Source organism: Hermetia illucens, chromosome 3 (assembly GCF_905115235.1).
Source record: "Hermetia illucens chromosome 3, iHerIll2.2.curated.20191125, whole genome shotgun sequence".
NCBI lineage: Eukaryota > Metazoa > Arthropoda > Insecta > Diptera > Stratiomyidae > Hermetia > Hermetia illucens.
The window spans coordinates 137,473,501-137,494,589 of record NC_051851.1 but is presented as its reverse complement, the minus strand read 5'-3'; the positions used below and the strand labels follow the sequence as shown (position 1 = coordinate 137,494,589).

Below are 21,089 nucleotides of genomic sequence, written 5' to 3'. Positions count from 1 at the left end.
GGGTAACTGGTCACTGTGGTGTAGAGGGAAATGAAATCTTGAATGCCTTAGCCAAAGAGGGTTCAATCTCCCCTATGCCGATATTAGTAGCATTGGCTAAGTTTGTCTTCATAAACTGGGAACCTGGCAAATGGCAGAGTCTAAATGCAGCTAGACACACCAAACTTCCTGTCAGTATCTAATGTGCACACCCTAAAGTCTATCCTGCCGAAACGGGGAGACTTGTGGCCAGACTGACAGACTATAATTCACTAGCTGGGCACATGTTTAGAGTGGGAATCTTAGAAGATGATACGTGTCCATTCTGTAATAAGGAAGCGGAATTCGTGACTCATCAGACATCAGATTTTTGGTGCTGATATGCTCCAGTTGCATAGCATCACATCCATTATCGGAAATTTTGCGATACATAAACGAATCCGGAATATTCCGTTAGACGGGGGAATCGAGTAAAACGGGTTTCCACGGTCTGAATGTTCAGAGACTATGCTTCCCTTCACCACAAACAAACACCACGCATCACAATAGTGATTAAGATTAATAAATCTTGATAGTCGATTGGCGTGCCATGAAAGAAGTTGAATCAAACTAAATTATGCTGAGTAAAAACTACTTTATTAAAACAATACATGGAAAATTCGGATTAAAACTAATACAATAGTTTATTTGAAACCATTTTCTGCTCGTCTGTGAGAAATCAAATAAATAAATGTCGTTAATGAATTCTTATTACATCAATATTGTATGTATATGTGATTATAGTAAAAGATCATTTCATCAAAGTGTTTAACACCAACTTAAAGCTGTTAAAATTTTCATGTTCACTACATTATTATTGCATCCTTACATGCTAACTCATCTCTTAACCATAAATACTACGCAGAGGTACTAACGTTATCAACAAAGTGTTCAATATTTTTAACGATACATCATAACATCGGTGCTTTGATACATGCACATGTACGCATCGCAAAGCAGACGTTTTGCATGCTCTGGAAGCATTTTATCATTGGATGCCGCCTCATTGATCACACGCGCTCCTTCTTCTGATAGCCAATGTGGCAGATCTGGCACCGATACCATTTCGGGTATGTTGTAGCCGTTTTGTTCACCTGAAGACGGGAGTGATGTATTTCTAAAATGTGTACTATACAAGTAAATTTACGAAGTTACCTTTACGATCAGCCATAGAGTCGAAAAAGCACCAAGGTGCATCTTGACCGCATCCAGCTTTCACAAATGCTACGTAGTGGGATGTTTCGATGCACACAACTGCGAAAAGTTCCATGAAAATACGCGGAACGGGAACATAGTCTGGCATTATCTTGAAGTCATAGGGAACTGATAGTTTTCTGGGGGTGTGGCTGGATCTGGTTTTCATTAAATAACAAAAATAACAAAAAAAGATTTGATGTAAATCGTTATTCGTATTTGTATAATCGTTATACATGGAAAATGAATTGATATACTTGATTCTGTAACCTAATTAGTAGTTTTATTATGTTTCCGCTACCTAATCCAATACAAAATTTAATTTCAATTACCTTTTTGAATGGCCATGCACTGTATCTAAACAGTTTTTGCAAAAGGCTGTACTTTCTAATCCGGCAGCACATTGAAGTGAGCCAAAACAGTCACGACATTCATACTCAGCCAGTTTTCCACATACGGAGCATTGTCTTGGTGCTGAAAAGACCAAATCAATTAAACGTCTTCCGATTGAGCTCAAGTTAGCAACTTACAATCTTCAATAATATCTGTTACATCCAACACTTGAGATGGTAGAATTCGCGGGTACATTTTGAAATTTTTGCCAAAACGAGGCATTTGAATAATTAAGCAAGAAGGCACTTCCTTAAGTTTAATGTCGGAAGCATGGAAACTCTGTTCAAACAATTGTTGCACCGATGGGAAACTAAGTCTTTCATCTTTTTCGACGAATAGTTGATAGTAGAATGCATCCTGTCCAGAATTAAGCTAAGAAAAGTTGAGAAGTGATAACTTGTTAATTTTGGTTTGAAGCGACTTATTAGACCGAATATATGGTATGTATTTGATTGATATTTTAGATGACCATTTTGTACACGACTTACTTTCAAAAACGGCTCAGCTTTCATAATTTGAGCCAACAAACTATTCAAAAACTCTTCTGGATCCTTTTCTTCACATGTAAGACCGCTAACTGAACTCAATTTATCCAACAATTGTCTCAATTTCATCACACGATCAGCTCGGACAAAAAGATTTTTACGCAGAGGATTAACAATTTCTTCACGCAAAACTTTCTGTACTTCTTTATAGGCTGGAATGTCCTGTTATGAAATGATTTGTTTATTTATTAAATTAGTGAAATTTAAAGAAATCAAGAAATCACTTACGTCAGCAAATTGTGGTCGAAACAGTATAGAATCGAAAACATATGTGAACATAAACATAGAAAATAGGGTTGCATCGAGGTAACATGAATTGTGATGTCCTTGAATGCCTTTAAATTTACCGCAGATTTCCTCTAATCCTTCAGTACTTAAGATTTCTGAAATAAATAAATATTTTTGTAAGACATAAAAAGTTAAAGTCTACACTGGAACGTGCTAGAAAAGGTATCGTTTATTTTTACCTCCATTATACAGTGAAAGGCATTTTTATAAGATCATGAGTTAAATTTAAAACACACCAGGAAATTAGAAGCTGGGCGCTTCAGGTATGAAAGGTTTGTGGATTTCTTTTACAAAAACATTTGAATGGACATTTGTCTGATTAGTACCTAGCACGTAATGTACATATTATGTCAGTATATCCACTTTCGTGTGCTACTGACATTCAGAGTCTTAGAATTTGCATTGAAGCGATAACTTTGACCTACTACACCTTTGTAAGCAATAATGCGATTTTGCATCAAATTTAGATCATGCTCTATATTATAGCCTATATTGCTGCAAAATTTCATAATTCTAGGATGAACTTAAGGGAGATTTTGCAGGCAATTTCTAAAAATTATAGCAATATACTATTATTAATTTTATTTGAACAGATATCGGTATGGCGGGTATTTCGGAGCCTAGGCTCCATATAGAGGCAGTTTCAGACTTCAGATTTTTTGGTTGAGAATGGGTCCGTGAAAGAAATGACAATTTTTCAGCCCCCGCCCTCCCCTCCTGTGAATTAAATTTTCCATGTATGGGGACCCCCTTAAATTAAATTTAAATTCCACGTAGAACGATTTTTCTGGGGTGGCATAGGTGAATGCATTTACGCACAGAGTCTTGACTTCACCAACGGTACGTCGTCGGACTACCAACTAAACACCTTCCCATCGTCAGAGAGGTAGTCTGGAACTGTTTGTAGCAACTACTCTCTCGCCTTGCGGAGCCTTCAAATCAGGGAATTCCTTTCACCAACGGGAGGGGAGAGGAGGAAGGGAACTGTCAGGAACTATCTGCCAGCCGGTTCCTCCACCGGCCGAGCTCTATCTTCTTTGCACGAGAGGGACCTGTCAGCACTCTTCAACATCTCCTCGAAATGTCTGGAGAGAGATTCCCTCTGTTTAAATAGAGAGAAGAAGAAAAAAGAAAAGAAAAAAAGTGTGATGGAGGTAGTGCCTTTCCAATCTTGTACAGGTAAGAACAAAAACCTCCATGCCAACCTAAGAACTGGGTAAGGAAATAGTCAGTCCCACCATGGTTCCGATTCAGCCACGCATCTAAGTTGCCAATGAGCTGCGCGGTCCATCTGCCTCCAGTTTCATTTTGCCAAGAGAGTTGCCACTCATCTAGGGTGCGTTGTTGTTTTTCACGAGCAACCACCTCCCATGGCTCTTCTCCCTTGCGTTTGTAAATGGCTTGACGCTCCTTAGCAAGAAGGGCAACGGGGATCACTCCCGTCATCACCATCACGGCCGATTCAGAGACAGTGCGGTACGCAGACGCCATCCGCAAAGCTCCCCGCCTCTGTACTTGCGCGAGACGCGTACTATATACTTCCTTGCCAAGATCGTCAGCCTATACCCCTGCACCGTAGAGCTGGACAGATCAGGAGACGTCGCCTGCTAGACGCAGGCCCCCAATATTTGTCAGTGGCCTACTTAACGACGAAATTACAGTTGCAGCCTTGTTCGCTGTTGCCTTGATTTGCTCAAAAAAGCTCGCCGAACGATATGGGACACAGGGTCGGAATTTTCTTTTTAGTCAGGATGAATACTTCGGTTTTTTTTCAGTGCAAGGTTGAAACCATGAGTAGTCATCCATTCACTTATCCGTCACATCAATACGCCGAGTCTTATTTGCGCCTGATCGACAGTATGCCCAGCACCAAGCGCCGTGACATCATCTGCATAACCGACCAGACACGACTCATCATACAGGGGTTAATCCCCTTGTAAGAGGGGGCGCTGATACCATTCAGAGTACTCTGAATGTGACGGCAATTTCGGCAGTAACCATAGATGAGCTGTCGGAGATCTGCAAGAGAATAGGCGAAACAAAGCTCCGGGCCTGAACAAAATACTGAATAGGGCCCTTAAGTTTATCGTGAAATCTAGACCGGACATGTTTGCCGGATTGTTCGCAGTATGCATATCCGAGGGGATATTCCCTACAGCATGGAAGCGACAGAAGTTGGTACTGTTGCATAAGGCTGGCAAACCTTCAGGTGAGCCATCCTTCTATAGACTCGTATGTTTTCTGGTACTATGGAAAAAATGCTGGGGCCGGTAATCTATAATATATTACTCCCGGGCGTTGAGAGCCAAGGAAGCCCTTAGATCGGCACCGTCCAGCCAGATCAACCATTGATGCCATCAAATTGTTTGTTGGTTTGGCCGAAAATGCAATTCATGAAAAGGATAATATTAGCCAATATTGCGCGGTAGTAATCCTAGATGTGAAAAATGCTTTCAATTCGGCCAAATGGGGCCGTATTCAGAAGTCTCTTGCGACGATTGGGGTTTCCAACTATCTCGTTGCCATCGTAGATAGGTACCTGCGAGACCGGACGATCTGGTATGACAGTGACGATGGACTTTAGGAGTACGTTGTTTCCGCGGGTGTCCCGCTGGATTCCGTACTGGACCCAGGTTGTATAATGGACCCACTACGGTGGAACATCATGTTCAAAGATGTTCTTAATTTTCCAATTCCCAAGGTGGTGGGCTATGCACTGGTTGTAGTTGCAAAGCATCTCGAAGATGCTAAGTTGTACTCATGCAAAGCAATTAGTGCTGTTAAGGCTTGGTTGGCTAACGCTGAACTGGCACTCGTGGGGGCAAAGACGGAAGCGATCTTCATCACCAAGCGCTGGAAGAGAAATTTTGCTCGTGGGATTAAGTTTGGCGGCCCTAATATACAGTTCAACTGTATATTAGAGTATATGATGTCTAAAGCGACCCACGCAAGCGGAAATACAAAATGATCCTGCACCGGCTGATGAAGGAATTCCATTGTACCAGCGGTTACAAAACTTGATCGCGGCCCCCAGCTTTTTGAATGATATTCAACAGATCAAAATCACCATACATAGAACAGAATCATAAGCTTTCAAATAGCGTAGATCAACAGCATGAGTACAAAATGCATCCCTCATATAGCTTTGTACACGAATTGAGTCATCAACATCCATTATTGATAATTAAAAAATGTATGCATGAAATTCTTAATGACTCAACTCAAAAATAAGATAAGGAAATTGACATAGTTAGTCACCTCATAATGCAATAAAATGTAATTCGAGTATCGATACGATGTGGAATTAATAACTAAGGTAAAAATTGCAACGTAAGCGGTCAATCGCAATATAGGTCAATTATAACATATAAATAGGTTCGACTTCGAAAGAGACGATCATTTGATGGCCCCTTATCGTTGGTTACGAGTCGCTACTGTATCTGCTCGCACGGAACTTCAAATTCAAATTCGCGATCTGGCTGTCGTCAGCAGTTGGAAAATTTCGACCGAGAATAAAGATGAGCACTGAGCTGCCATCAAAATGTCTTTATTTTTCTAGTTCTCGTTCGACAGTGGGAGAAGAAGCTCTCTCTCTCTCTCTTTTTTCTGTCGTAAACCAAGTTACTGGCGGTATCCTAAAGGGGCGTCATAAGAAATGGGCGATTGCGCCAACGTGGAAGTGGTGTAAGGAACTGCTGGTCTCCGTAACATGCAGATAGCGATTGTTTTTTTCCAAATAGAGTGGATCAAAGTATCTAGGCTTAAGGGTTTCCCTGCAAAACTGTTCCTTCCAGTCCCTTCAGCTTTGTTACTCAACTTATCCGTAAATTCTGGGAATGTGAGATTTTCCCCGTAAAGGGAAGTAGAAAATTATAGTTTAGATTCCGCAGGACACCCGTCATGACTGCGCTGAGGGGAGGGGAGGTACATGTATACTTCCTGCCGTCGCAAGGAAAATAGCGAAAATATCCAGGAATGCATGAAAAACACCTTGAAAATTTGATCCACAGAGACTAGTTTTAGATCTTCCCAACCTCGCCACATCAATATTTGGCGGGTCACTTTGGAACAGTGTTCGGAGTTCAGATCTCCGCTTCATCTACTCTACATATATCATACATCGATTTCGAGAAGGCTTTCGACAGCATCAACAAGGAGGGTACCTGCGGTCCTCTACGCAGGAGGATATGACGGTGCAAAATGTCACTTGCTGTATCGAGGTCAAATTTCGGAGAGATTTTAAGTCCAGATTGGAATCAAGCAGGATTGTAATCTGCTATCGATACTATTTTTCGCGTTATCCGTCATGTTGCCTTGTTCGGCTGAAGTGTGAGGCTTTCAATGCATCATAACATCTTTCCTCAAACATTTCGACTACGTTGGTGACATCTGTTTGCTTTCACACTGAGCCTTAGCCAAATAGCTCTGCATTTGAAGAAGGCTAGCAAAGTTAGACTGAAGATAAACACAACCAAACCAATTCTGAGGATCATTGCACTCTTACTATTCACATTAATGAACAGAACATTGCATTGTGCATTTTATTAGCATTGTTTCTATAGATTGTGGCACCGGATGCGGTGTTACTTTAACAACTGGTTGCAGATATGTCAATACCAATATCAAGTTGAGGTTGATTCCCGCCGGTGTGGTGGTATATGGGAGTCGCATGTGGAAAGTGACCGTGACTATTTATCGCAAGTTCCGAGCCTTCGTTAACGCCGGTCCCTACTGGAGTGGAGTGGAGTGCTCTGGCCCGACACAATCTGCAACCGCAAACTACGTAGATGTGCTGATAGACCTGTTCATAAAAGGCGGTGTTGGCAGTGGATAGGCCATATTTTAAGAAAGGACAACAAATAATTATGCCATGCATTGAAATTCATATTTCTAAAGTGACCGATGAGATGGTCGCTCGAAAAACACACGACGTAGAACAGTAACGGAATGTAGGCTTCCCGGGGAACCTGGAAAGAGTCGAAACACTTTTCAGCAAAGCAACAGCGGTGGGTGCGGTTAATACACTATGGCCCAGTTGGGGGATACTGACGAAAAGATATCACTGTGTAATAGGTTTCTGACCAATATCGCTTTTGAAGCAACATAACCCTGGTCATCATCAGGGAGTGTCTGCGACTGGACGTAGTTGCGGAAGCCTGTAACAAAGAATCGATGGGAACAGAAGCACTTTCTTTCGCTCAGCATTTATGAGTAGATTTGGATGCACTGTATAGACGGGTCATTACAAACCTCTATGTATCTCCAGCAAAGATTAAGTGAGCCCGCTTTGGTTTTGTTTCGCGATGAACCCGTTTATTGTTGTTAATATAATAGGATATGATTTTACAATCAAATATGGCTAAAGTTACCACATATAATGTACTTTCATGACATCAAGCTGTATGTATGGAATTTGGTTCAAAAATATGTCGAACCCAAGCCATTCGCAAAGATCGTAATGATTTGCATATAGGACAGAGCATTAGTAATTTCTACATTCTAGTTATGATCTAAATAGCTTTCTATAAGTACTAAAAAGTTTTACAAACAACTCATATTCATGTTGGTTATTCGAAGGTTGATCTGCTTTTCGAATTTCGAATGAAGGAATGGAGAATCTTTCGAGAATATTATGTGAAAATTTGAGGCGAATCGGAGCGAAACTAAGGAAGATACAGCGGTTTAAGCAACCACGTCTCATACATTACTCAGCGCGGACTTGTGGTTCGAATAGCAAAAGGATGCAGCTGCTAATGAAATGTAATAATAATAATCGTTGGTGCAACAATCCAATTGGATCAGGCCCTTCAAGTCTGTTAGAACACTTCATTCAAGACCGTAAGGGTACACTACAGGATTATAGTATCCTATAGAAAGCAATGTAATCAGCATTGCGCTCGCCCGAGATTATTACCCTGATTTGACTCAGTTACTCATTCACAGCTGAGTCGATTGATATCCGACGTCAAATGACGATACAAATGCCACTAGTGAGATTTGAACTGCGACCTTCCGTACCATAGCCACTCAGCTATCCGGACACACACACGCCAATGAAATGGATTTGCTCAAACGCTCGTATAGTCACCCCTGTTGGAAATTGGAATCTTCATTCGTAAGCAAAATACGCCAAAAAATTTCTGATTTGCTTGTAGAAAATAAGGCAACCTACAAGTCGATTCTTAGCCAAGTCCAGGAGCAGGAGCTTTTAGGGGTTATAAGAATCGATAAAAACCAAAATGCAATAGAAATACCCCCCAACTTTCAACATATTGATAAACTGAAAATATTGTTAAAAACTATTCGGCGAAAATTTGCGAAATGCTGCTCTTAGAGGACGTCCAAAAGTTAAAGAGCCCTTGCTAACACGAAAGTCCTGGGGGTTTAACGTGAGTACCTGCCGTGAAGGCGTAATCCCACGGTCCTCTTCGGACGCGGATTGATTTTGTGACCACAATCAGAGTACCGCCATGCAAGCACAGCGGTCCTGGTTTATACTTAGTGCAGGCTCAGCATTCATACCAGTGGATGCGAGGCCTATCTAACACCTCTGCCGCAACTAAGGGGTACGGTGCCCGAGTTGTACAGCGTGACTCCACGCTTGAGCTCCGAGGAGCTCTGCCCGCGCTGTAGGCATAACCATAACCACCATGAAACTCCCACTAGGGGGCCAACCGCAAATCCTCCAGGAATTCTCCTGGAGCATATGCTCCCAGAGGGCCATCCCGGTTCCCATGGTACCAGATAACCTCCGGTGAGGCTTCGTGGCAGAGCCACTTCAGATGAGTTCCTTGCAGACTCGGGTCTGATCACCCTCCTCGAGTACGTGGGGACGGAACTCCCCAACGGGTTAACTGGAATCAGCCCTTGCTAAAAAAGAGACACCAGAAAAATATGAAACCTGGACTGCAGATGGGCTATATGGTAAGAAGAGACCAACATTAACTATTTGGATCGGATGGCCATGAATGGATGTAGAGGAATCTTGGAGGGAAAATACAACCAGACCATGTAGAGCCCACACTGAAGTTTGCATGAGGCTCAATTATGGGACGCCATTGTATGACAAGACAAGGAGCTGGGAGGTTGGAGAGGGTTGAAAAAAAAAATGATAGAAAACTCTTATATTAAGGTTCTATAGGATCACTTGTTTGGCAATGATCTGCAGTGCACCACAAAATCAACAAACAGATGGCTCCAGGAGCACGAAATAAAAACGTTTGGCTGGTCTTCCCAATATCCAGACTTAGCCCCACTGAACACCCCTGGACAATAACTGAATCGGGGACAATAACTGAATCGTGATCTAATGGGCGGGATGCATGGGGTGCATTACCACAGGAAATTTATGAAAACTTAGTTTCTAGTGTGACTAATAGAATCCAGGACGCACAATATAAAGGAGGATGCTATACAAAATATAAGCTTTAATCTTTCCACAAAGTTAGAATAAAATATTTTTTTTTAAGAAAATATCGAAACGTTCTTGAGTTTTTAGTAACAGATTCCATTTAGCGGAGGCTGATCAATTTATAAGTCACTGGTTTCAATTCGGAATCTATCCCCTCAAATCTGCAGTCGAGCGGATGAACCTGCGTGATATTGAAGTAGTTGACGTTGCGGCACAATGGCTTGTTCGTGCTAATTTTTATAGTAAAAAGCAGAGTAGTTTCTTGCACGTAGCCTTTTGCAACGTAAATTTTGGTTTCATTTCACTCAACTTGAAGAATCAATTTTTCAATCCTATGAGTGAACTGAAATCGGGCTAGGAGTGAATCGATGAATGGAAGTCGATTGTCGTTTTCCGTTTGTAGCATAGAGCGGTTTGTGTGGCCAAAATCTACGTTAAGATGAACGGATTTATGTGTGTCGAGGCAAGTTTTTCCCGTAGGCTTCAGCCCGTCGCATCACCAAAACCTTTTTTGGCTTTTTTTTGTTAGATTTTGAAAATACCCTTTACATTTAATGTTACATAATATTAGCAGGAATAAAGTACTTACTCAATGGTGGAACTTTTCCAGGTACCGCTGGGCACTCCACTTGCCCGAATGTTTGCGCATCTGAGAGTTTAGCGCTTTGACTGGTGGATGCTGTGGCTACTGCCGCTGCTTGTGGTAACTCAATATCTTGGAAGCGTCTATCTTTAGAGCACTGTGTTGGATGTACAAATAATGCCCGATTTTCCGGACATCTAAACAGTCTGAAAGTCAAGTTCGCTATATATACACATCGTCGAAGTGGACACACTTATGTCAAAGCTTACCTAACTCCATTGTGGGTGCCATTTGTCAAATTTAATGGTCTATCTTCTTGTTCGTCCTCAAGCTCAACACCCACCATAACACTTCGGGAACCTTGTGGACACCCAATCCATCGTATCACACCGTAAAGATCTTCACATACGTCGGTTGAAACCTCAACCATTGATCCGACACCGAGGTTTGCGCCTGGTATTTCTGAAAGTGGTGAGGGTGATATGTGTTCATCCTCTATCGGAGTCACTGACACTAGCGATGGTGCATTGTCGTAGATTGGTTCAGGATTTTTATTTTGTTCTATGAAGAGATTTAACAATTTAGCTGCTACTTTCTTATGCCCTGTTTTTGTGGATGCAATTGAATCGTGAATACAAAGCGCTTTTTTCACTGTTTCTAGTTTTGCCTATATTTACAGGCAGGACGACGAGTTTAGAGCTTTTTAATTTTTCCGGTATTTTTTTGGGGGAAATGCGCCGCGAAAAAAGTGAAATGAGGCACAAAACAAGAATATGTGATGTACATTCATGCCCGTATACACGATTCAAAACTTTCCTTACGAAAACTATAAATAGATAAAAACAAAAATTGTGAAATGAACCTGAATATCGAAAAGCCTCATAGTCACTCGTATTCCAATCGAAGTGTTCCAAAACGGTTAAAGGAATATAACTATATCGATACGTTTCTGTTGTATCCATTTTTGTTATTTACTGACTTATTAGTTCACACAAATAAAATACTAAACAAATTAACTACGGTGAAGCAATCTAGCCCGAGAGTGAGCGCCGTACATTATGCCAGCGAAGATAAATGTACTTGAATATGCTGTTTTAGTAGCGCAAAACGAGAGATGATGTAGTTGTGATTGTATGTTAGCTACTCGAAATATATCTTAAAGTATTCGATTTACTTCTGCAATTGTTAACACAGGAAAACTTTTTCGATATTTTCATTTGATTTGTGTATTGTCTTTTTCACGAGTTAGTAAGAAATGGGACCACGACAACGAGACCACGCAAGACTTTTCGATGTTAAGAGGAATGACTGAGCTGTGGTGTGTTTTGTCGAGCCGTTTGGATAATTTTAGATTTAACAAATTCGAAATCTATAAATAACAGAATGCATGATTTTGAAGTTGCCGGAGCTTCTTCTTAGCATTCTAAACGAGGAAGCTGATCCCAATGATTTTGGAGGCAATCAGTTAGCGCTTGAAATGAAAATCGTTTTTAAGGTAAAAGAACGAGAAAACTTTCGTTGAATTCGTTCGTCAGAAATGAGTGTCTAACTAATCCGTCTTACTCACGAAGTGCTTCATGTTTAATTCAGATACTAGAAAATAATAATGCTTACTTTTTGCGTCTACTGTTGCGGTTGAGTTATTGTCCCCTGGCTGCATTATATTGTTCTCCTTATAGCGTTTATCATTCTTTGTTGCAATCAGATGTGACAGTGGATTTACTGACTTGTTTCTATCATTCCTTGTGCTGTAGCTACTAACGCTACTATTGCTGCTGCTACTCCCAACGGCAGTTGCCTTACTATTCTCGGCATTTAGCACAACGGCCGCTTCACCAGCATTTGTGGGCCAGTTGGAACCTAACAATTCAGCCAAATCTACGTCCTTCTGTACTACAATCACTTCACTTTCATTCATTGTGGATTCCTTAATATCTGCCTTATCTATTACAACAATATCACGATCTTCGTAGCTCATTATTGTATTGGGTTTAACGGTGCTAGTGTGAACCGGTAGCTTCTTTTTAGTTTTGGATTGTTTTAGAATGCTTACTGGAATGTGTGGCTGTTGCTTATCACTACTGTCAGACCCTCCGGCAGTGTCTGTGCTGCTGCTTTGCTTATGGATTTGTCGTTCCAAACTGTTCAGCTTTCGCTCTTTCTTCTCTATGAATTGTGCATAGTCCTCGTCTATGTTGTTTAGGTTACTTTGGTTTGCTCGATCACGACGGTCCTTGTCCGGTGGCCTTGTATTTATATCATTATCAAAGTTTGTGTTTGTGGATTTGTCTCTCTTTGGATAAATAGCAGAGTTGGTTCCTGATGTCTTTGTTGATATTGATGATAGTCCACTACTAGCTGTTGATTTACTGTACGTTATTTTCGTCGGGTCCATTACAGTTTTGACATTCTCATATTCAGAATATCCATTTGAGGGTGAAGGGGAAAGGTTTTTTGGTGATATGGTTATGGGAAAGTTCTCTTTCTCCTTGTCGAATGAGCCAGACCGTCTTAATTGTTTTGGGCGCTTGGGTCGTCGCAAGGATGATTGTCGGGCACCGAAGGCGGTTTTTGCTTTATCAAGGGTATCAGTTAGTAGATCTTTTGGTGAAAATTTCAGTGCCTTGTTTTCTTTCGAATTGCGGTTGATCCAGTTCGATGCTACTATTAAAGACAGCGTTGGTTCGCATGGTATGTATTTACTTAGGAAGGTTATGTCTTCACACTGTGGGGATGTGCCATTGCAGAGATCCTGAAGTATACATGAAAGCGTTAATGTAGCTCTATTTTCCTTTTTCTATTGTTTGGCAAAGATTTAATGCATTCTTATGAAAATATTAGTGTAAATAGATGATGCATATTTAAGTATAGAGAAAGATCGAGAAGAATAAAATGTGCTATCATCTAACTATGATTTATGAAGGCTTTTATACATTACTTCCTACAATAGATTTTCCCCAATTGCCTGATCTAAAATTTTGAAATTTATTTATGTTACATTGAAAGAAGATAAACCCTTGAAAATGTTGAGTTAGTTCATGCAAAGAAGCCATGCATAGCAAAGTAGGAAATTCAAAGAGAGCAACATGAACAAAGAAGCAGAAAAATAGAAAAACAAATAATAATAGGCAACCATTATCAGAAGGAAACAACTCCTGGTGTATATAGCATTTCGCTCTTGAAGCTACAATTGGTTTATAAATCTATTCATTGAGTTACACATTTAACAGGCGCTAGTTGCAAAAAAAACAGAAATTCAAATATACACTGATCTTGAAAGAGGATTCAAAACGTTTTTTTGTAAAATTAGAAAAAGAGTTCATAGTTCAAATTATACCGACACAACCAACCGACGTTGGGCTGACATTTTGTCTCCCAGGGAGTAGTAATTCGATACAAGAAGACATCATCATCATCAACGGCGCAACAACCGGTACCCGGTATAGGCCTGCCTTAATAAGGAACTCCAGACATCTCGGTTTTGCGCCGAGGTCCACCAATTCGATATCCCTAAAAGCTATCTGGCATCCTGACTTACACCATCGCTCCATCTCAGGCAGGGTCTACCTTGTCTTCTTTTTCTACCATAGATATTGTCCTTATAGACTTTCCGGGCTGGATCATCCTCATCCATACGGATTAAGTGACCCGCCCACCGTAACCTGTTAAGCCGGATTTTATCCATAACCTGACGGTCATGGTATCGCTACGGAATCCATCCTCATGTAGGGGGCCAAAAATTCTTCGGAGGATTCTTTTCACGAACGCGGCCAAGAGTTCACATTTTTTCTTGCTAAGAACTCCAGTTTCCGAGGAATACATGAGGACTGGCAAGATCATTGTATTGTACAGTAAGAACTTTGACACTATGGTGAGACCTTTCGAGCGGAACAGTTTTTGTAAGCTGAAATAGGCTCTGTTGGCTGCCAACAACCGTGCGCGGATTTCACCATCGTAGCTGTTAGATAGGAGAAATTATTAACGGTCTCAAAGTTGTAGTCTCCTATATTTATTCTTCCCGTTTGACCAGTGCGGTTTGATGTTGCTGGTTAGTTGGTTTTTGGTGCTGATGTTGCCACTATCATTTGTTGATGCTTCATCTCCTGGATCTCTATAGACTGCGATTATTGCGGTATCTATTTCCCTCTTATAGGCGTTGCGGAGGGCTGTGTTGTGGATGGCTTCACTGCTAATTCTCACCCGATTGTCAGAGGGGATTCTGGGTGGTGTTGTTATTCGAGCACCCTGCCAACTAGATAGTGATCCGAGTCTATTTTGGCCCCCCTATATGTTCTGACATTCATCAAGGCTCAGAAGTGGCGGGGTTCGATCAACACGTGGTCAATTTGGTTAAAAGTGGTCCCGTCTAGAGAGGCCTACGTTTCTTTGTGGACCGCTTTCGCGCAAACCAGGTACTTCCAACAACCATTTCGTCTGACACTGCTAATTGAATAATCCGCAGTCCGTTGTCATTTGTATTTTTATCTGAGCTATAGGAGCCAACGTATCGCCTTAATACGGGCTCCTTCCCTACTTGGCTGTTAAAATCTCCAAGTATTATTTTGATATCATATCTGGGACAGACTTCGAGGGTTCGTTCTACTGCCTAGTAGAAGGAATTCTTCTCTGACTCTGCAGTCTCCTCTGTAGGGGCGTGAACGTTAATGAGGCTTATATTTCTAAATTTGCCTCGCAAGCGCAGAGTGCATAGCCGTTTGCTTATGTTTTCAAAGCCGATAACAGCAGGTTTCGTTTTTTGGCTGACTAAGAAACCTACTCCGAGCACTGGTTTACTAGATGGCCACTATAATATATGGAGTAGTGACTCTTCTCCAGGAAACCGGTCCCTGTCCAACGCAACTCCGCAACTCCTGTAACGCTGTCACATCAGCCCTATATTGGAATAGGGCATCGGCAAGCTGCTTGGCAGCTTCATCTCTGTATAGGGAGCGCACGTTCCATGAGAAAACCCCCAACCTGGAGGACCAGTTGGTACAAATTGTCCCGTTTTTAGGCGCGGGAGACTCGCCTTCATCCTTCTCCATCTGCAGCTCTTCGTTAAGAAAGAGCTCCCAGCGGTCACCACGTGGAGGTGGAGATAGGGTTTGGTAGTAGAGCTGCTGGTGTTGGTTCAGTAGGCGTTTCCCAGGTTTTATGCTCCATCGTGGGCACCAATCCATGTTTTGCCCTGGGACCTATACTACCCTTTGACAACACTTTGACTTATTATAACTTTGTAAATAATAGTAGGATCTCTTCCAATTCATATGAAAACCTGTATCATTGCAAACCTTTAATATTACTTATTTTTTTTTCACATTTTTCGGTTGAGTAGTTTCTGAAAACGGATGCTTGAAGTAATTGACTTTTTTCGTACCCCCGCACTCCTTTTATTTGCAACCAATGTCAAAACTAATACCTGCTTCGGAAAGTACTAATCGATACTTTCCGTTTGATACACACATGGCTATACTCGATCAAGGAAAGGTAAGGTCGCGGTTATAATCTCATTGCTGGCAGAGAGATTGGTATTATGACTCCATGTCGAATACCAGTCGACTCAGCTCTGAATGAGTACATCAGTTAAATCAGAGTAATAATAGACGAGCGCAATGTTGGCCACATTGCCTCCTACAGTGTACTGCTGGGTTCCGTTATGGTTTTGAATGGAATGCTCTAATACACTTCAAGGCCCTGATATAATTGGATTGTCGCGCCAACGATTATTCGTATATATCAATCGTAAAATTATAAAGTCAAAAACGAAGAGCTTATCATCCCATTCTCATACGACCTAGTTCTAAAGAAGCTAACACAGCTCGTCGCCTTTCTCCATAAAAGTTGAAGATAGCCAAAGCATATTTCCAGCACTACTTCGACAACGGTTTGTCCAAATTTCGAGCAGTCTTTGTTTCACCAACCCACTATACTTAGCCTCTAAAGAGCAACGGACAATTTCGACCAGGCAGCGAGTACCGAGATCTCGAAGCAGAAGGGGTTCCTGATTGCTACATTATCTCACGGTTCCATGATATTTCAGCCCCGTTACGAGGATGTAATGTCTTTCCTAAAATATTGTAAATCTGCGCTGTGTATTCCACCATCCCGAAAACCGCAATCATCGCGCCCTTTGGACTTTTCGAATTCAACGGGATGGCATTCGGACTTTGCGCGCTGCCTGAATTTTGCAAAGTTCTATTGGCACACACTTTCGAGTACTCGACTTCCTTTCCAAATTCATCGCCCACTTTGTCGAAAATACCCGAAATATAACAAACGGAGGAGGAGTTTTTAAAATCGACTAGTTGTGACCTCTGCAACTCCAGAAGGAATCGAAGCTCTTGCCGAATGAGTCAATACTATCCAAGATTTCCCCTAGTCAGTTACCATTGCTAACCTGCGGCAGTTCCTTGGCATGATCGACTTCTGCAGGCCTCACTTGCCCAACGTTACTTGAAGTAAATACCACCGGTACTAACGTACACACTTGTCTATCCTATTGGACACTACCCGCAAACTTAATTAGCACATGGATATACATAAATATGTCTGTCTCAAGTAATTCATATTGATAAGCAAATAATTAAAAAAAAGCAAAATAGGGAAAACACAAATGTCCTCAGCCGTTCATATAACTTCACTTTATATGATGATCACGTCATACATGTCTCAGAGTGTAATAAATTTACCTGAAATGCAACACTTTGACCTTGTATAACTTTGTTAATAATAGTTGGATTGCCTTCAAACTTTTCAGAATTATAATGATGAACTTAAGGGGAGTTTCGTTTAAATTTCTAAAATATGATAATATGCTATCACTAACCTTATTTGAGCAGGTATCGGAGTCGGATGTATGATATTTTGAGGCCTAGATTTCGTACAAATGCACCGTTATGATTTTTCGGCTGGACAGGTTCTGAGAACGAGACCTGTTTCACTTTTTGAGGCACACATTTTGAGCCTTCTCTATGTTTCATCTAACATCATTTTCGAAAAGTACTAATCGAGACCCTTCATTTGAAAAATTACACTCCCTTTCACATGTTTGGGAAGTCCCTCTTAAAATTCAACACAAAATGGAGCCACTTACTATATGTAAAGGGATTCACAGGCAACACCTTCTCACCGAATTTCGTGACAATCGGTTAAGCCGTTTTTGAGTAAATCAGGTGTGACACATAGACAGATATTGAATTGATTTTCATAAGATTCTGCTTTACACAAAACCTTAAACAAGTCGGGAAACCGGAAGCTGGACGATTCAGGTATGAAAAGTTTTATGTATTTCTTTTACAAAAACATTCGAGTGAACATTTTTCCCATTAGTACGTAGCGCGAAATATATGTATTATGTGAAAATATCCACTTTCGCGTGACACTAACATTCAAAGTTTGAATTTCCATCATGCTATATGTTATTGCCTACATTGTTGGAAAGTTTCATGTTTCTAGGATGAACCTAAGAGGGGTTTTGTAGTCAATTACTAAAAATTGTAATAATATATTATTACTAACTTTGCTTGAACAGATGTCGGTATAGAGGGTACTTCGGAGCCTAGGTACCATGTAGCGGCAGCATCCTGATTTTTTTTTCAGATTTTTCGGTTGTGTAGTTATTGAGAATGGGTCTGTGAAAGAAATGATCACTATCGACCTCCCGCACTCCCCAGTTTTCCAGCAAATGTCCAATGTTCTAACTAAGGCCGGCTTCATAAAGTACTAACTGCTACCCCACATGACTATATTTGGTGGAAAAAATTTAAACCCCCCCTTTTGTATTTATTGGGAACTCCGCCTACTTATAAACCCAAAACTCGAAATTTAAATAATTCTAATACCGATGTAAATGAAGTTATTATAGAAATATGACGTGAACTTAGCATCACATTGGCTCCTTAAATTGGGTTTTCCTCAATATTAAAAATCAATTGAATATAAAGGATTAGGAAAAAGTATTTTTTTGGTGAAACCACAATTCTGGAACTTTTGATAAAAAAATCTGGACCATCTGATTTTCATAGATTACTGTTGAAGTTGGTTTTAAATCAACAACAAAAATTCTGACGAGAACGAAATGAATGGTAGTCGTGCGGGGTGGGGTGGATTCATTGAAACGTTTTAGCTGAAAACTCTGGTACTTTTTATACAACCATTAAAGGTGTGTGTCTGGTACTATCGTGATGGAAGACAATGTTGTTTTGGTCAATGTTTTGTTTCATTTTTTGACGGCACGATAATTGAGTTTGTTGAACGTCACCCTATAAATTACGTTGTCCTGGGCTCAGGTCTTGGTCGTCATGGACACTTATGTACATTTGTAGACTTATTATTTACACAGCTTTGAATGTGATAATAATAAAACTGAAGCACAGTTTCATTTAACATAAAATAGGAGACAAAATACAATAAGAACAAGCAGACTGTACCGACGCCCTACCCTCCATTAATGAGAGGACAGAAGACATATTCTCCAATTGATTGAATAGGGAGTTCCATATCTTCATCCAATTATTTCATAAGATGTAATGAACTTTTTTAAGAATTTTAACTCATATTCAAAGCATAATTACTTTCGACTGAATTAAAAATATGTCCCAATATGGTACTTTACTTCTATTGGCCGTTACTTTTCAAACACGCAATAGTAAGGATTAAACAGGGTCATACAGGCAATTACACAAATTATACGAGAGAAAATGACAATGACTTTTTCCTTGACCTAATAGAAAATATTAAGGGGGTCATCCCGTGTGTCGGGTTGGAGAAATCGATTTTTTTTGCATGAATTGTATTTATATATAGTGGAGAATATGTGGGCAAAGGGATTTTCCGATATTCCGAGTCGTTCAGAAATTACAGTATTAAACAGGTAAGGAGTTTGAAGCCGCGGCTAGAGAACTCGATGAGAAAGAGCATCGAATATTTTTTTACCTGTTAGTTTTTTACCTGAGCCTTATAAATTCGAACACAGGTATAAATATAAAAAGATGGAAAACCAATCAATCAATCAACTTATTTGCTGTTTGGAATAAAAAGGATAATCTAGTCTAGAGTGAGCACTGAAAGGCTTTCAAGCTATACTCAGTTACATTTTGTTGTGTGCTGTTTGTGCGTTCGGTGATTTTTTTAAATGAGTCGTATGAAGGGAGATCGTTTTAACGTTCAACGTCGTTTTTTTTCTATTCATAAAAAAAGCCTTAAAAAAACACCAAAATCCAAAAAATTGACACGTATTCCGAAAACTAGCTATGATGTCAAGCTGAATGTGAAATTTATCACATATACTAGAGATATCAATAAACATATGGTGAAAAAATCACGTTTCTATCTTTATCCAGTCCTCCAAAATAATTTTTCAAAAAAGGCAAAAAACGGCCTTCACACGGGATGACCCCCTTAAGAAACACGTCCGATAATATTTTATAAATCCCATAAAATTCAATCATCTTTGGCAAATTATTCCAAGAAATTGCTCATTTGGTGTTAATGACACATTTTCGTTCGATTAGATCACTTTATCGGACGAGAAATTTTATTTTATTTTCTTAAGTCTAAAATTCACTTCGCCAGAACGGAAAAATATACATTAATACTTGGCAATTGAACCGAAATCTAGAAAATGATTTCGCCATAAAAACCAAATGTTATTATTTCTCCATCCAAGCGAAGATTTACTTCCTATATTAGGAGCTTTTCAAAATAGATTAGAATTGGACATTTTAAACAATAGAATTGTTAGATGATCAGGTACGAAAGGGTTTGTGTATTTCTTAGCGCGTAGCACGTAATATATGCATATATTATATGAGAGTATCCACTTTCGGATGATATTGACATTCATAGTCTTGAATTTTCAAAGAAGCAACAACTTTGACGTATTATAACTTTGTTAGTAATGGTGCGATTTCCACCAAACTTGGTAAGATCATGCTCTATATTGTAGCCTACATCACTGCAAAATTTGTGGTGCTGCTAGAATTAACTTAAGGGGGGTTTTGCAGCCAATTACTAGGAATTATAGTAATATACTATTATTAACTTTATTTGAACAGATATCGGTATGGCAGATATTTCGGAGCCTAGGCACCATATAGTGGCGTGTGTATGTGTGTGTGTATGGTGGGGGAGAAGCTACAGCTTCTGAGCACTCAGGCCGTGTTAGCCCATTGTACTCGCCTCCCCCGTCTAACGGAATATTCCGGATTCGTTAACGTATCGCAGGATTTCCTTTAGTGGATGTGATGCTCCCCGTCGCAATTGGAGAACATCAACATCGGCACCAAAGATCTGATGCCTGATGCGTCCATAGGCGGGGCATTCACATAGGAAATGCTCCGTGGATTCCGCTTCCTCATTACAGGAGGGACACGTATCATCTTCGGTAATTCCTATTCTGAACATATGCCCAGCTAGTGAATTATGGCCTGTCAGAATGCCCACAATACACCTGCAAGTCCTCCTGCTTTTCGACAGGATAAACTTTGCGGTACGTATGTTCGGTTCTGGCAGGAAAAGTCTGGTGTGTCGAGCAGCATTTAGGCTCTGCCACCTGTCATTATGGGAAGCTTGTTTCCAGTTTTTGAAAACAGATTTAGCCAATGCTACTGATACTCCAATTGCTGGCTCGGGTCCCGGCATAGGGGAGATTGACCCC

The 21,089-nt window shown here is 40.5% G+C and overlaps 1 protein-coding gene across 2 annotated transcripts in view; it reads right to left on the bottom strand.

Annotated features, from left to right (window-relative positions):
* Window positions 1-596: 596 nt before the first annotated feature.
* The window catches only part of LOC119651329 (ubiquitin carboxyl-terminal hydrolase CYLD), a 35,803-nt gene continuing 15,310 nt past the window's right edge, over window positions 597-21,089 (bottom strand). Inside the window, exons 2-10 of one of the 2 annotated variants that reach the window (XM_038054869.1) lie at window positions 12,047-13,184; window positions 10,702-10,993; window positions 10,439-10,638; window positions 2,379-2,533; window positions 2,094-2,312; window positions 1,743-1,977; window positions 1,545-1,686; window positions 1,174-1,370; window positions 597-1,112 (exon numbers count right to left, since the gene is read on the bottom strand). In XM_038054869.1, the coding sequence (XP_037910797.1) occupies window positions 919-1,112; window positions 1,174-1,370; window positions 1,545-1,686; window positions 1,743-1,977; window positions 2,094-2,312; window positions 2,379-2,533; window positions 10,439-10,638; window positions 10,702-10,993; window positions 12,047-13,184 (2,772 nt within the window). In that variant the 3' untranslated portion in view covers window positions 597-918. Of the gene's footprint in view, window positions 1,113-1,173; window positions 1,371-1,544; window positions 1,687-1,742; window positions 1,978-2,093; window positions 2,313-2,378; window positions 2,534-10,438; window positions 10,639-10,701; window positions 10,994-11,294; window positions 11,579-12,046; window positions 13,185-21,089 lie in introns of those variants that run through there. The other variant, XM_038054870.1, reaches the window with a different exon arrangement.